Source organism: Callithrix jacchus, chromosome 19 (genome assembly GCF_049354715.1).
Source record: "Callithrix jacchus isolate 240 chromosome 19, calJac240_pri, whole genome shotgun sequence".
NCBI lineage: Eukaryota > Metazoa > Chordata > Mammalia > Primates > Cebidae > Callithrix > Callithrix jacchus.
Window position 1 is genome coordinate 13,176,911 of NC_133520.1, and position 12,944 is coordinate 13,189,854.

At 35.8% G+C, this 12,944-nt stretch overlaps 1 protein-coding gene across 1 annotated transcript in view; it reads left to right on the plus strand.

Moving 5' to 3' along the window:
• Positions 1 to 12,944, plus strand: part of USH2A (usherin) — an 815,757-nt gene that overhangs the window by 416,397 nt on the left and 386,416 nt on the right. Inside the window, exons 33-34 of the mRNA XM_002760516.6 lie at positions 5,323 to 5,482; positions 6,824 to 6,995. Coding sequence (XP_002760562.4) covers positions 5,323 to 5,482; positions 6,824 to 6,995 — 332 coding nt within the window. The remainder of the gene's footprint in view (positions 1 to 5,322; positions 5,483 to 6,823; positions 6,996 to 12,944) is intronic.

Sequence of the window (12,944 nt, forward strand, 5' to 3'; positions counted from 1 at the left end):
TTTCTGTTGCAATGAACCACTGGTCCTTTGAAATTATGTTTTGGCATTCAGACAGGTACAGCTTTGTCTTTTTCTTGTATTTAGTGGTAAATCTCCTTTATCTTACAACTATAGACCCCTCCATTGGCCTGGAAATTGTATTCATTATATTCTTGGAGACTTTAAAACATTTTTAGAAATTACTATATTTCTAAGAAAAGAAAAAGTGTCGGCCTGTGTAGAGGGCATAGAGATAGTTCTGGTCTTGCTCATTCATTTTCAACAAGTAAAATTATGTGAGTTAGTCATCACACCAATCCTGGAGATAACCTGGTGAACATGATAGAAAATATTTATCTGAACTCAAGAAGTTTGCATTCCCCTGGGAAGGATATAATATCAAGACATAAATGACTTACTTGTTTAAGTAATTATGATATGGAACTGAACAAGGTGATATGACAAGAACCTGGGGATGATGGTGGCCATGTTGTTCAATTATCAAGAAAGACCACTCATAGAAAGATGAGCCTGAAGCATAAGAAAAAGTCATCCAAGGACAAAAAAGAAGAAAATGGATTTCAGAAGGGGAGAAAGCAAACAAAACACACTGCCCTGTGTGTACCTATGCAACTGTATTGCATGCTCTGCACATGTACCCCAAAACCTAAAATGCAATTAAAAAAAAAAAAAGAAGGAGCAGAACCTGCAAACGCCCAGAGGTGTGAACTTGTTTTGTTAGAAGAGCAGAATAATGTCTAGTCCAGTATATGAAAAAAAATGGGGAGGATGTCAAGTCAAATAGGATTTCATTGGCCATTATTAGAGTTCATTCTAAGAGCAACAGAAGGGCATTGCAGGGTATTCCCTGAAGAATCAAAAGATCACTCTTGGTGGATGATCTTGATTTTTAACTGGGAAAATTGAAGTAGTCAGAGGACAACACCCATAGACTCTGCTACCCTCTACCCACCCACCAGCATTGGCACCCACATAGTCTGCATTCCCTCCATTACTATAAATTGTCTCCTTCCAAGTTCTACTCTTTCACTTTTGAACTAGATTCTCCTCTTTCACATATTGTTGGACAAAACTCCAACCATTTTTTCTCTTTCATCCACTTCCAGTTTTCCCTTCACTGCTGGGTCACCCCATTACAAACAACATAAATTTTTCTCTCATTTAAATTATCTTTTCTTGATTCTACTCACCTTTTATCTATTGCTTCATTTATCTGTTTTCCCTTACCATAAAAGTTTTTGAAAATGTGCTTTATGTTCACTGTCTCTAGCTCCTCTTCTATTTCATTATAAGCCCACTCAGGTCTGGCTTTGGTGCCCACAATTTCACTGAAACTTGAATTGTACAATTACTGGTGACTGCCGTATTGCTATACCTGGTGGTCAATTTTTAGTGCTCATCTGATTTCACCTTTAGCTTTTAAAAAATCACTTCATTTGACTTTCAAGATGCTCTGATCTCAATGCTTTCCTCATACCTTACTGCTCACTCTCTGTCTCCTTGGTTGATTGCTCCTTCACTCATTGGCCTCTTATGTTGGTATCCCAGCGTTTTGGTTCTTATACATTTTCTTTTTTCTGTCTACACTTACACCATTTGCACTCCTAGCCACTTGAAATTCCATCTATATGATGATGGCTTACCAAATGATATCTCAAGCCATTAACTTTACCTGTAATTCCAAACCTCTGTTCAAATATCCTGACAATCTCCTCTTGGTTATCTAACTAACATAGCAAATGTCTAATTGACATTCATAATACTAATTATTTATCTTCCCCTCCATGCCTCTCTCCAATGATAAAATGGTTACTTTTTCCTTCCCTTTGCTCAGGTCAAAAGCCTTGGAGTCAACTCTGGCTCTTCTCTTTTATACCCTGCCTACAGCACACTGGGAAATCCTGTTAGCTTTCCCTTTAAAACATATTTGAAATCCAACCGTTTCTTACTTGACTGTTATAGGCCTCCACTTACTTGATATTAGAAATAGCCCTTTAGTGACATATATTCTTATGCTCTTGCTCACCACCATCTATACATCATCTAGCAGCCAGGGTGATACTCATGAAGTCCACGTTTGATTGCATGACAGCTCTGTTCAAAATCCTTAGTGGCTTTCTAAATAGAACCTCTTAGATTAAAAAACAAAATTCTTACAAAGACCTACACGGCCTGTGCAAACTGGCCCTTCACTAAATTTCTAATATTATCCCTAACTTACTTCTTCCTGATTTATTCTGCTCCAGCCACATCAGCCTCCTTGCTAGTCCTCAAGTGTGTCAGGCATGTCTCTCCTCCCTTTGCTGTGCTTGTTCCCTCTCTTGGAGTGGTCCAACCCCAAAATTCCCACAGCTTTTATACTCACTCCCTTTCAGGTCTTTGCCCAAAATGTCACCTTCCCAATGAGACCTCTGCTGACTCTTACCTATTAAATTACCAGAACTTCTAATTCTTCTTCCCCTGTTCTGTGTTTTCTGCAGCCCTTTTCATGTAATGTAGCATGGACATCTTAAACTCTGCTACACATTCACTTTAAAGTCATGCTACTTTCTAAAATGCAACCCCTTTCTTACCGACAAACTTCACAATACTTTGGATAATACAGAGGTAAACCTAACTAGAAATGGAGGACTTGACAAGTTTAGTATTTACTGTTTCAATCCTGACTCGCTAGCCATTCCAGACCTCTCAAGCAACTTAACCCTTCTAAGTAAATTCACTTCCTGTCTTGACTCCGCTCCCCAAGTCCCAATTATTATAGAAATGGACACTTCCCAGTCCTTGGAAGAATCAAAGCACAGATAAACCTTGAACTATTTGCTTCAGGAAGCTACTTCCATCTGAGGCAGATATTCTGTGTGGGTTTAAGACTTAGGTGATCACAGTCACCTTCAATGCATGGAGTTTACAGTGTAAAGGTAAGTGGGGCACTCTGTGATAAGCAAGCACTGTGATATGTGCTACTATGATAATGCATTCTTGAAATACCTAAGTCCTAGCTTGAGATGCCTAAGTTCCAGATCTGAAAGTCTGGACCATGGAAACATATGCAAGCAAGTATAAGGCCTTTTTCGAATGGAGTAACTTCTTCACCACCTACAAACTGGGCAGCTAAATCCCTGCCTTAGCAAAGTGGAATGAAGGAAAGAAGGAAAACCAATCGCACTCCAAAGAGTTCACTGGCCAAAGAATTTTGTAGCATCCAGTCTCAGTTGTGGCTAAGACAATCTGATATGGCTGTTATATATTTCAGAGTCACATGGATTTGGCCACAGGGAATATAATTTCTGGCTGGAGCATGTTCTTTCAGAAAGTTAGATGTGTTTTCGGTTCAAACACCATAGGTTTTGTCCAATTGTACTGACTTACCCATCAGGAATTCCTCTAGGCTTGGTGACCTCCTTGATTTTGCTCCTGCAACGGAACTTAGAGTCAAATCCCCAGCTTCTCCTTTTCAGGCTTGACACGGAATTCAGACAGATGAGAACAATGAAAGAGAAGAAAGGTCACCAGAGAGAGAAGATGAAGGGAAGAGGGGAATATCAGATGCAATATGTTAGCATATAAACACATTTAATTTTGGCCAAGATTGGCCCTGTTGGTAGTTTTGCTTTTCTCTCAGTAATAGTAGTCTACTCTCTTGGTAGCATCTGAGGACACTGCTCCAATGAGTTTTTAACTTCGTAAGTTTCCTAGAATGTTGGTCCAAATGAAGGCACCCCAGTTCTGTCTCAGTTGTGTACACATAGTCCGACTGTTGCTGCCATCTCTCAGCAGTCCTTGGCAATGCCACGTTGCTTCACCAGCAGCTTCAAAGTGTCCTTGAAGCATGTATTCTGACTACCTTGACTGGGAGTGCCCCATCTCAACTTGCAACCATTGCATCCCTGTAGGATAGAATTTGTAAAGAAAACAAGGTCTAATCAAAAGCATTGAGAGTCTCTTCTTGTTGACAAATTTTGTTCTAAGGTAACTGTATGTACTGTAAATTATTTTTTTAATCTCTCTTCTAGTGACCTACATGTTTAACCAATTGATTACACTTTGCATAAAAATCAAAGTGTTCTTTCCCCAGTTTACTTTTGTTATCAGTAGAATGCAAAATCTGTTTGCCTGAATTAGGTCACATTTCATTAATCTCTTCAACATGGAATTGTAATGGTTTATGGTTAATGAGATTTAAGAATATGTGTTACTTAAATTGTGACTAACTTATTTTAAAAATATTTCAGAAAATAATAATTGTTTCTAGTAGTGTTACAGTATCAATGACAATATTGGTACACCTGACTGAGCGTTAACCAAAGTTAGATTACCAAGTGTAATGAAGTGTTCAGAATATTTCAGAATTGAGTTAGTATATTACAGATTAGCTTAATCTAATACAAGAGAATGTGATATCCATTAGAAAGACAGACAATATAAAATACCAGGGAAGTTCAGGGGAGGGGGAGATTCTTTTGGCCTAGGGTACTACTCTTATTTCCCTGGTATTTTATATTGTCTGTCTTTCTAATGGATATCACATTAGAAAGAGTAGAGCTCTCATGGTCATATTTCAGACCTAGCTCATCATTCATTAATTACTCATTCATTCAGATACACATATTCAAAACCTACACTGTGCCAGGTATTGTGCTACATACTAAGGATGCAAAATAAATATATTACCATTCCTGCTCTTAAGGTATTTAGTGTATCAGATAGTCATGATGTAATGTTTTTAAGTGTTAAACTAAAAGTATGTACAAAGAGAAAAAGAAGAGGCTAATAACTTCGTCTCGTGCTGGGGTGACAGCAAGGAATGTCACCCCAACAGTCACCTGCACTGCACTTCCACAATTTGAAGGTCAAATAATAGGTGGTGGACAGGAGAAGAAAGGAATCTGAAGAACAGAATTACAAGCTCAAAGTCATTGTTACAAACTATGTATTTGCATTTCAAAGGCAATTCCTGTTGTCTTCAAATATGGTTTAAAATAATTTAAATATCTCATTTATTTTTAAACAGAACCATTGAACTAAGACTAAACTTAGCAAATGATTTACCTGGTCACAAACATTCAAGAAAACAGTAAAATTGTTAAAATGAAAAAGTCAAAGCAAGAATTCGATTGACACTTGTCTATTTAAACATAACCAGAGTATATTTAAGGGATGAAGCCTCCTATATAATATTGCTATTGATTTTTATGGCTATTTATGCATATTTTAAGCTTTACCTTAATAGTTCTCTGAGGTAGGACTACACAGCGGAGGAATGAAATCTCCTCAATAAGAAGTATAATGCTAAATAAATTATTGTTTCTTCCTACCCTGTAGATTTAGCAGTGTTTACACCCCACCAGTTTCTACTCAGTGCATGCACACATGTGGGCTGTACAAACAGTTCCCGGGTCCTACTGTACACAGCGCAGCTGCCACCAGAACATGTGGATTCCCCAATTCTGACTGTCCTGGATTCTAGAACTATATATGTACAGTAAGTACAAATGCTGTCTCTCTCACATGCTGGTTCATGCAAGACTCTCAGTGAATTCAATCAGGGGAGGAGCTTGTGACATAAAATTAATTTTATTGTGATTAAATGCATAGAAGTGATTAGTTCAGTGGATCTGGAAACCTTTGATTATTACTTGTCAGCCTAATTTCCATTTTGTCTTTATGCAATCAGGCTGAGCTACATAGTATACAGATTCCATGCAAACTTCAATAAAGGAAAAACCAACCACTTTCATGACTGCCTTGAACTTTTTATATATGGGGCATTATTTGTAATAATTTGGCATTAGAAAGTGTATGTATATATTTTTAGTATAAACCAGGAACATCTTACTCCCTTATTCCTGCAGTTGGTGTCAGAAAGGAAGTTTCACATATAGGCATGTTCAGATGATTTCTGATATTAGTGATTCTTGCCCATTTCCTAATAAATGAGGTATAAGGTGTGCTATTGTGCTGAACTAAGATCTAATAGATCTCTCTTATCAAGCGTTAATACTTGTTCATATTTATCTCTCTTGGTCTCAGTTTTCTTATCTGTAAAATAAGAGTTTAGACTGAATGGATTATGACATTCATTCAAGCTGAAATATATTATGATTCACATCTCCTTGTTCAATATCTAAATTCTCCTATTGGCTTCGTGTGCCTCTAAGCCAAGCCACATTACTTAGCCAAAAAAGATTCCCCACAACTCAAGTCTTTCTCACTTTAACAATTTACTGTCTGTTCTATGACTTGCCCTTCTCATTTCTACTGATACGTTGTAACTGTCATCTGAATGCCCTCTGTCCTTCCTTCTACCTATCCAAATCCAGTTCATCTGTTAGTAATAAAATCTTATCTATCTAAACTTCAGTCAAGAAATCCTGCCTGATTATTTTAGCCCTTCCAATCAGCCATTTCACTGTTTTCCATGATTACGTATTAACCCTGTGTTGGATTCCTGGATTTTCTGGGACAATTATACTATGCCCTCTTTTCCCCATATCTAAATTCTCAGATGTTCTCATTCTACAGTTTTTGTTCTACAGCTTAAATTCAAAATAAATACTCACTTAGACATTTTTGTATTGTTAGCTAATTAAAATTTCAAGTAACCAGAGGGAAGGAACCATATCCTATTTTCTTTTTGCCCCTCAGGATTGGCACTGGATAACTACTTTAGTATTTTATTTTAGATGAATCAGTTTTGAGATTTGTGTTTTTTAAAAAAAAAAAGTGTCACAAATCCAAGTTTATATGTGTCCTTTGAAAAATCCTGCATATATCAGTTTTGACTTGAATGAATGATAATAATGCTGTATTTTACCATTCCCAGGTGGAAACAACCAAGAAAAATCAGTGGGATTCTGGAACGCTATATATTATATATTTCAAATCAAACACATGATTTTACAATTTGGAGTGTCATTTATAACAGTACAGAACTTTTCCAGGATCATATGCTACGGTACCTTTTACCTGGTAATAAATATCTCATCAAGCTGGGAGTAAGTTTATTTCCATCACTTTCTCTGTCCCCATCCCTAGCACTTCTTATTCTCTTCCCTTTGTCCCATCTTTTCTTTCTCTCTCACTTAAGAAAAAGCAATAAATCAAAGGCTCATGTATTGTTATTTATACTGAAAACTCACTTCCCCTCGTAAATGTGAATTCTGTTGATGTAATACCTACATATTTATTTTATTTTAGGCAAAATGATAGACTAACAATCTGAGTCAGTAGATTTTCCCAAGTCAAAGTTGGGATTATCAGGATTTTTTAAATTACTTGCAGAACATCACAGTTGTTAAGAACTTTTTCTAAAGTGCTAGGATTGACCAGGTTATTTCCCTGTGGCATTTGTATTCATTTAAAAAACACAGTATGAAAATTTAGATCTTATATTTGTAAAAGTGTAAATGACCACCAAATATTCTTGATTGTTATTACATTCCAGTTTACATTATGCTGCTGTCTCAGAACAGTCACTTAATAAAACCCCAGAATCAACGTAGTTTAGAGGTTCCTTTAGACAGACAATAGCATTTTTTTAAATGCAAAATAGCACTTTTACACAAAGGTCTTTTAAAAGACCTTGATATTACTGTGGAATTTATACCCAGTAGTTCCTTTTGTTTTTTGATGAAATATAATCTTTTTTAAGTTTAATAGCACATCTGAAAATAACTGAATATAAACATGAGATTGTCCCTATTTGTTTTAAACACACTCTTCATTTTATAGCAATACCTATATAAGGATATTTGCTTTGATAAATGCCATAGAAAATATTCTGCTCTTGATTATGAATAAATTTACATTTATGTAGACACTGTGTATGCATTCATTTTACTTAACATGCTCTTGAATGCTCTAAATATTATACTATGAGAAAATAAACTACATTCAACTATTGCTAACTGTCTGACTTGACACCATAAAACAAGGGCAATCAGACAGTGGTGAAAATACCATTCAAAACGAACTCCATGTGCCTAGGTGTTCTGCACAGCAGAGTTTATGAAACAGCACTTACACTTCTATTAACAATTAAGTAAGAAGTGTACTAACTAACTTAATTTTCAAATGCTAATAGAAAAATACAAGCTATTTTCAAAATAGTGGTAATATCAAAATCAAGAAAAGTCTTAACTGGAAGCAACCAAAATTAAGAAATTGTGCTCTTGGTTTTTATCAGAAGTAGGCAAATGACATAAAACAGATTCTATTCCTAAGGCAGTTTTTAGGATGTGCTGTGCAGTCAATCAGAATTCATATCAATCTCCTATATTTTATAAATCTGTAATACTTTGAAAAATACATACTAGTAGATTAGAAGTCCTCTGCCCTGAGTATTAATTCAGATTTTGCTACTAACTGTGTGACCTAAGGCAAATGCACTTAACTTCACTGAGTTTTATTTTCTTCAAGTCTAAAATTAGAACATTGAACTAAATGATTTTTAATGTCTCTGAGCCATAAAATTCTATGATGCTAAAAAAGTAATCCCAAACAATGTTCTATGGAGTCAAATGCTATCTGTCAGCCACTGAATAGTGTTGATTCAAGATGTCATAAAAATGTGAAAATCCTTGCCTTAACTCTTGGTAGGGAAATAAACTTGCTCACATTATTTTCAAGTTAACTGTATTTATTAGGGCAGAAAATAATATATTTTCAGGAAGGATTCAACTAACAGGTTTTTTACTTAACTCTGTTAAGCAGTAAATTAATTGAATCAGAACATTTTAGGTTCATCCTGGTTAATTGAGGGATTATTATATATTTCACAGTTGCAGTGTAATAACTGGCTTTCAAGGTCATTAGATTAGTAGATCGACAGCAGGTTCTCAGCAAAGTGGAGTTGCCTTTGTAGATCATTTTAGCGTGCTGACTAAGGGCTAGAAAACAAAACATAAAGATAGCAAAGCCTTTTAGCAGCCTTGGGAACACAGAAAGAATCATGGGGGTTTGAACCACTACAATTTACTCTAGGCTTGGAGCAGGTATGTTACTTCATGTAACATCATTGAATTTTCACATTTGACTGGGTTATGAGCTGCTGAAACATATGGACTGAATCTTTCAAAATTTGATCTGCAATTTCAAGCACAGTGCCTATTGGAAACTGGAAGCTGAGCAAACAATTCCTGAATGAATGACTACCAAGGACATCTTTTCATAAAGATCATGAGACTTTTATGATATGAATTAAATGATTTTCCAGGAAACACTGGAATTGGGAATTGTGTGGTTCCAAAACATATACTCTTTCCACTGCAAAAAAAAAAAAAAAAAAAATTAGCACAATATATTGCTACACTGAACAAAAGCTATTTTGAAGTGTGATAAAATGTGATAGCTTCTAATAAAGAAGACAATAAGTTAGAAATAAAGAAGTTATTAATACAGACAGCTATAAAAGTTGGTGTTGTTTGATAATTTTCATACTACTGCTAGCCATTTGTATGGATGGAGTCTAAGTGTTATATATTCCTGGAAATGATATGCTTGACTTTTTAAGTAATTATGGATCACGTGGCCTTTTTCTTTATGCTTTAAAATATGCAGTACTCTTAACACCCCCAATTCCTATGTACCTGAAAATTTACTGGAAAAAGGGAATGCTAGTTTTGGTCCAGTCACAGTGGCTTATGTCTCTAATCTCAGCACTTTGGGAGGCCCAGGTGGGCAAATCACTTGAGGCCAGGAGATCCAGACCAACCTGGCCAACATGCGAAATCCCATCTCTAATAAAAATACAAAAATTAGCTGGGCGTTGTGCTGCAAGCCTGTAATCCCAGCTACTTGGGAGGTGGAGGCATGAGAATCGCTTGAACCCAAGAGACAGAGGTTGCAGTGATCTGAGATGGGCCACTGCTCTCCAGCCTGGGCAACACAGCAAGACTCCATCTCAACAACAACAAAAGAAGGGAATGCTAGTTTTGGATTGTTTTCATAGTCATGATTTCAAAAATGATTGATACAGTTTTATTATTTATGCATTTTATTGTACCAAAATTGAATCCTTTATTTGGTCAGATGTTATTCATCATTTCAAGGCAGAATTATGCCTTTATGAATTTTTCAAAATGGCTGTAATTGAGAAAAGCTATAGGAGATGGGTTGAAATAACTTATTTTAATGGCTCTCAGGCTTTCAAAGACCTTGCCATTTCGTAAAGGCGTCTTTAATCAACCCCACCATTTTGTTTAGTTTTTTCAAACAGAATTTTAATCAGCATTCAGCTCTATTGAATGCAGTGGCCTCTGGTGCAGGCAGGTCAAATAAGATACTGATTGGTTCAATTTCATTTAGATGATGTCAGTTAGATTAGACCAATTGGAAGTGACTTTAAGAACATTTATTTTCTCATCAAAGGAACTAAGATATTGTCTTGCTTACTTGGAATGATCTAAAGCACCCAAAAAAATGTGGGCAAAAAAAAATAATTTGCAGGTAATTCTGTTATTTCAGCAGCCTCTTTATCAATAATTTCGTTTACAAGAAAAGTTCTTTCATAAATGCCTTATATTCTTAAGAGCTTTTTTTTTTTTTTTGAGATGGAGTTTCACTCTTGTTGCCCAGGCGGAAGTGCAATGACACAATTTCAGCTCACTGCAGCCTCCATCTACCAAGTTCAAGCAGTTCTCCTGCCTTAGCCTCCGATGTCTCTGCGCTTACAGGCATGTTCCACCATGCCTGGCTCATTTTGTATTTTTAGTAGAGATGGGGTTTCACCATGTTTGTCAGGTTGGTTTTGAACCCCTGACCTCAGGTGGTCCACCTGTGTCAGCCTTCCAAAGTGCTGGGACTACAGGTGTGAGCCACTGCGTCCCGCCTTCTTAAGAGATTTCTTTGTCAGGTTACTGGCTTATAGATCTCAGATGACATAGTACAAGAAACAGTCTTTCCAAACCAGGGAATGTTTTCACTTATCCTGGAAGACATCATAAAATTCTCAAAACAAAGTAAATTTTAATTCACACTGTTTAAAAAATGTAAGATTATATGTTGTATACTATAGTATTTAATTGGGAGAGTTAGCAGGGAAACTATTTTGGTACACAAATATAAAAAAAAAATGGCAAATAGACTATCAGAATTAAATCCCAGTGTGTTACAAGTTTAACAATAAGAAGCTGAAACGTTTTTCCCTTCTAAGGAAAAAAATCTGAAAAATGCAAATAGATTGATTTTTTTTTTCCTCCCTGAGAAGTGGAAAGAATTTTTCTTTGACCATTTTTCCTCTGATAACTCAGCTGTCTCATATGGCCTCTTTTCTCGCTATATTTTCAGGTTGACTTTTAGCACCTTTAAAATGTCTGGGGTCTTCATTTTTTTTTTTTCTTTTAATCATTAGGTAGTTATTTTCTGAGCTAACAGTGACCTGTCCTAAAGCTTTGAGTCAGAGTTTGGCCACCTTCTCAACTGACTTCCTCTTCATTTGCAAAGATTCCATTCTCAAGAGGAGTATGGTTTCTTTTCTTGCATAGAAAGGCACATACCACAGCTGAGAATTAGAGGAAACACACAGAGGTTAATTAGGTGCCCAATCGCGATGCAATTTCATGCCCAGGCCACAATTTGACCCATCTGAAACTTGCTTAAGCTGGTAAGAAATTATCCTGACGACATTGGCTACTGCTATAGTCTTATAATAGCAAGTGAGATTAATCTCCATGTTTGTTGACCATAAACTGTTGTTTTTGCTTATAATGAAGAATTTGCAACTAGTTACAACAACTTTGCAAATAGTAGTGTACTCCAATAGCTTAAAAAAATCTAAAAATCAGTCAGCCTTCTTCTATCTTTGGGGATATTGACTGCTTTAAGAATCACAAAAATCACTCCCTCAGTATCGAACTGAAAAATCAGAGGAGACACCTAAACAAATAGATGCTTTAATTTTTTATCTTAGTAATATCTGTCCGACACAAAAATGAACTAAACAACTCTGCATTTTTACATTATCTTCTGATTTTGCTTTATTTTCTTACTGATTTTGGTAAAATGTAGTGCTTTTTGAAAGTTTTTTAAACTTTGTTGTATAAGTTGAAATTGTAACTTGAGGAGATACTGAAGTAAGCTTAAGTACAGTTTTCAACTATCATTGTTATATAAGGACATCATCACTAATATTTGCTACCAAATATGGGCTAAAAGCCCTTTATGTATGTATCAGTTTCCTGGAGCAGGGCTTGTCCAATAAGTTTAAAATTATTTAGAGTTCATTATTAAAGTGTACACAGAAGTTTCTGAATATCTTTAACATTCATGTCAGCACTTGTGGCATTAGTGATAATTAGGGAACAGAGAGTTCTGTGATCATGTTAAATTTGTCAGGCATGTTTTGATGCAGCCTAACTACCCTGACACATAAGTAAATTATGTGATCCTTTAAGCCATTAAACATTCACTCAACTGCTTTGTATTTATTGTTTTACGAGAAATATTGTTTTATTCAATTATAATTAGTGTTATACTATAAACATATTGGTCACACAGAAATAAAAAGCATTGTATTTGCTACACATCTTTTCTTCCTTAGAAATCAGTTGTTCTATCTTGAAGTAATCTTCCTCTAATACTTTACTCATGTTATGTGTACACATGCCGCGCGTGTGTGTGTGTGTGTGTGTGTGTGTGTCTGTAATTCACTCTGGGAAACCTTATGCAGGCTAACTTCAGCAGGACTGTTTATCCAGTCAATATATGCCCTACATCTCTAGGTTCTAACTTAGGATGCTTCTTTAATTCATATATTCACATGGTATCGGTTATTCTCTAACTATTGGAGATGGCTATCTTATGTCTTAAAAAGCAAACTAACTAAATGTTAAATCTTAACATTGAAATGAATTAATTTTGGGGGAGTAAAGGTGGCACCACATAACAAAATCTGGAACTCTTATTACGAATTCTCTTTCTTCAATGCTCATGAGAACTTTTTGGGA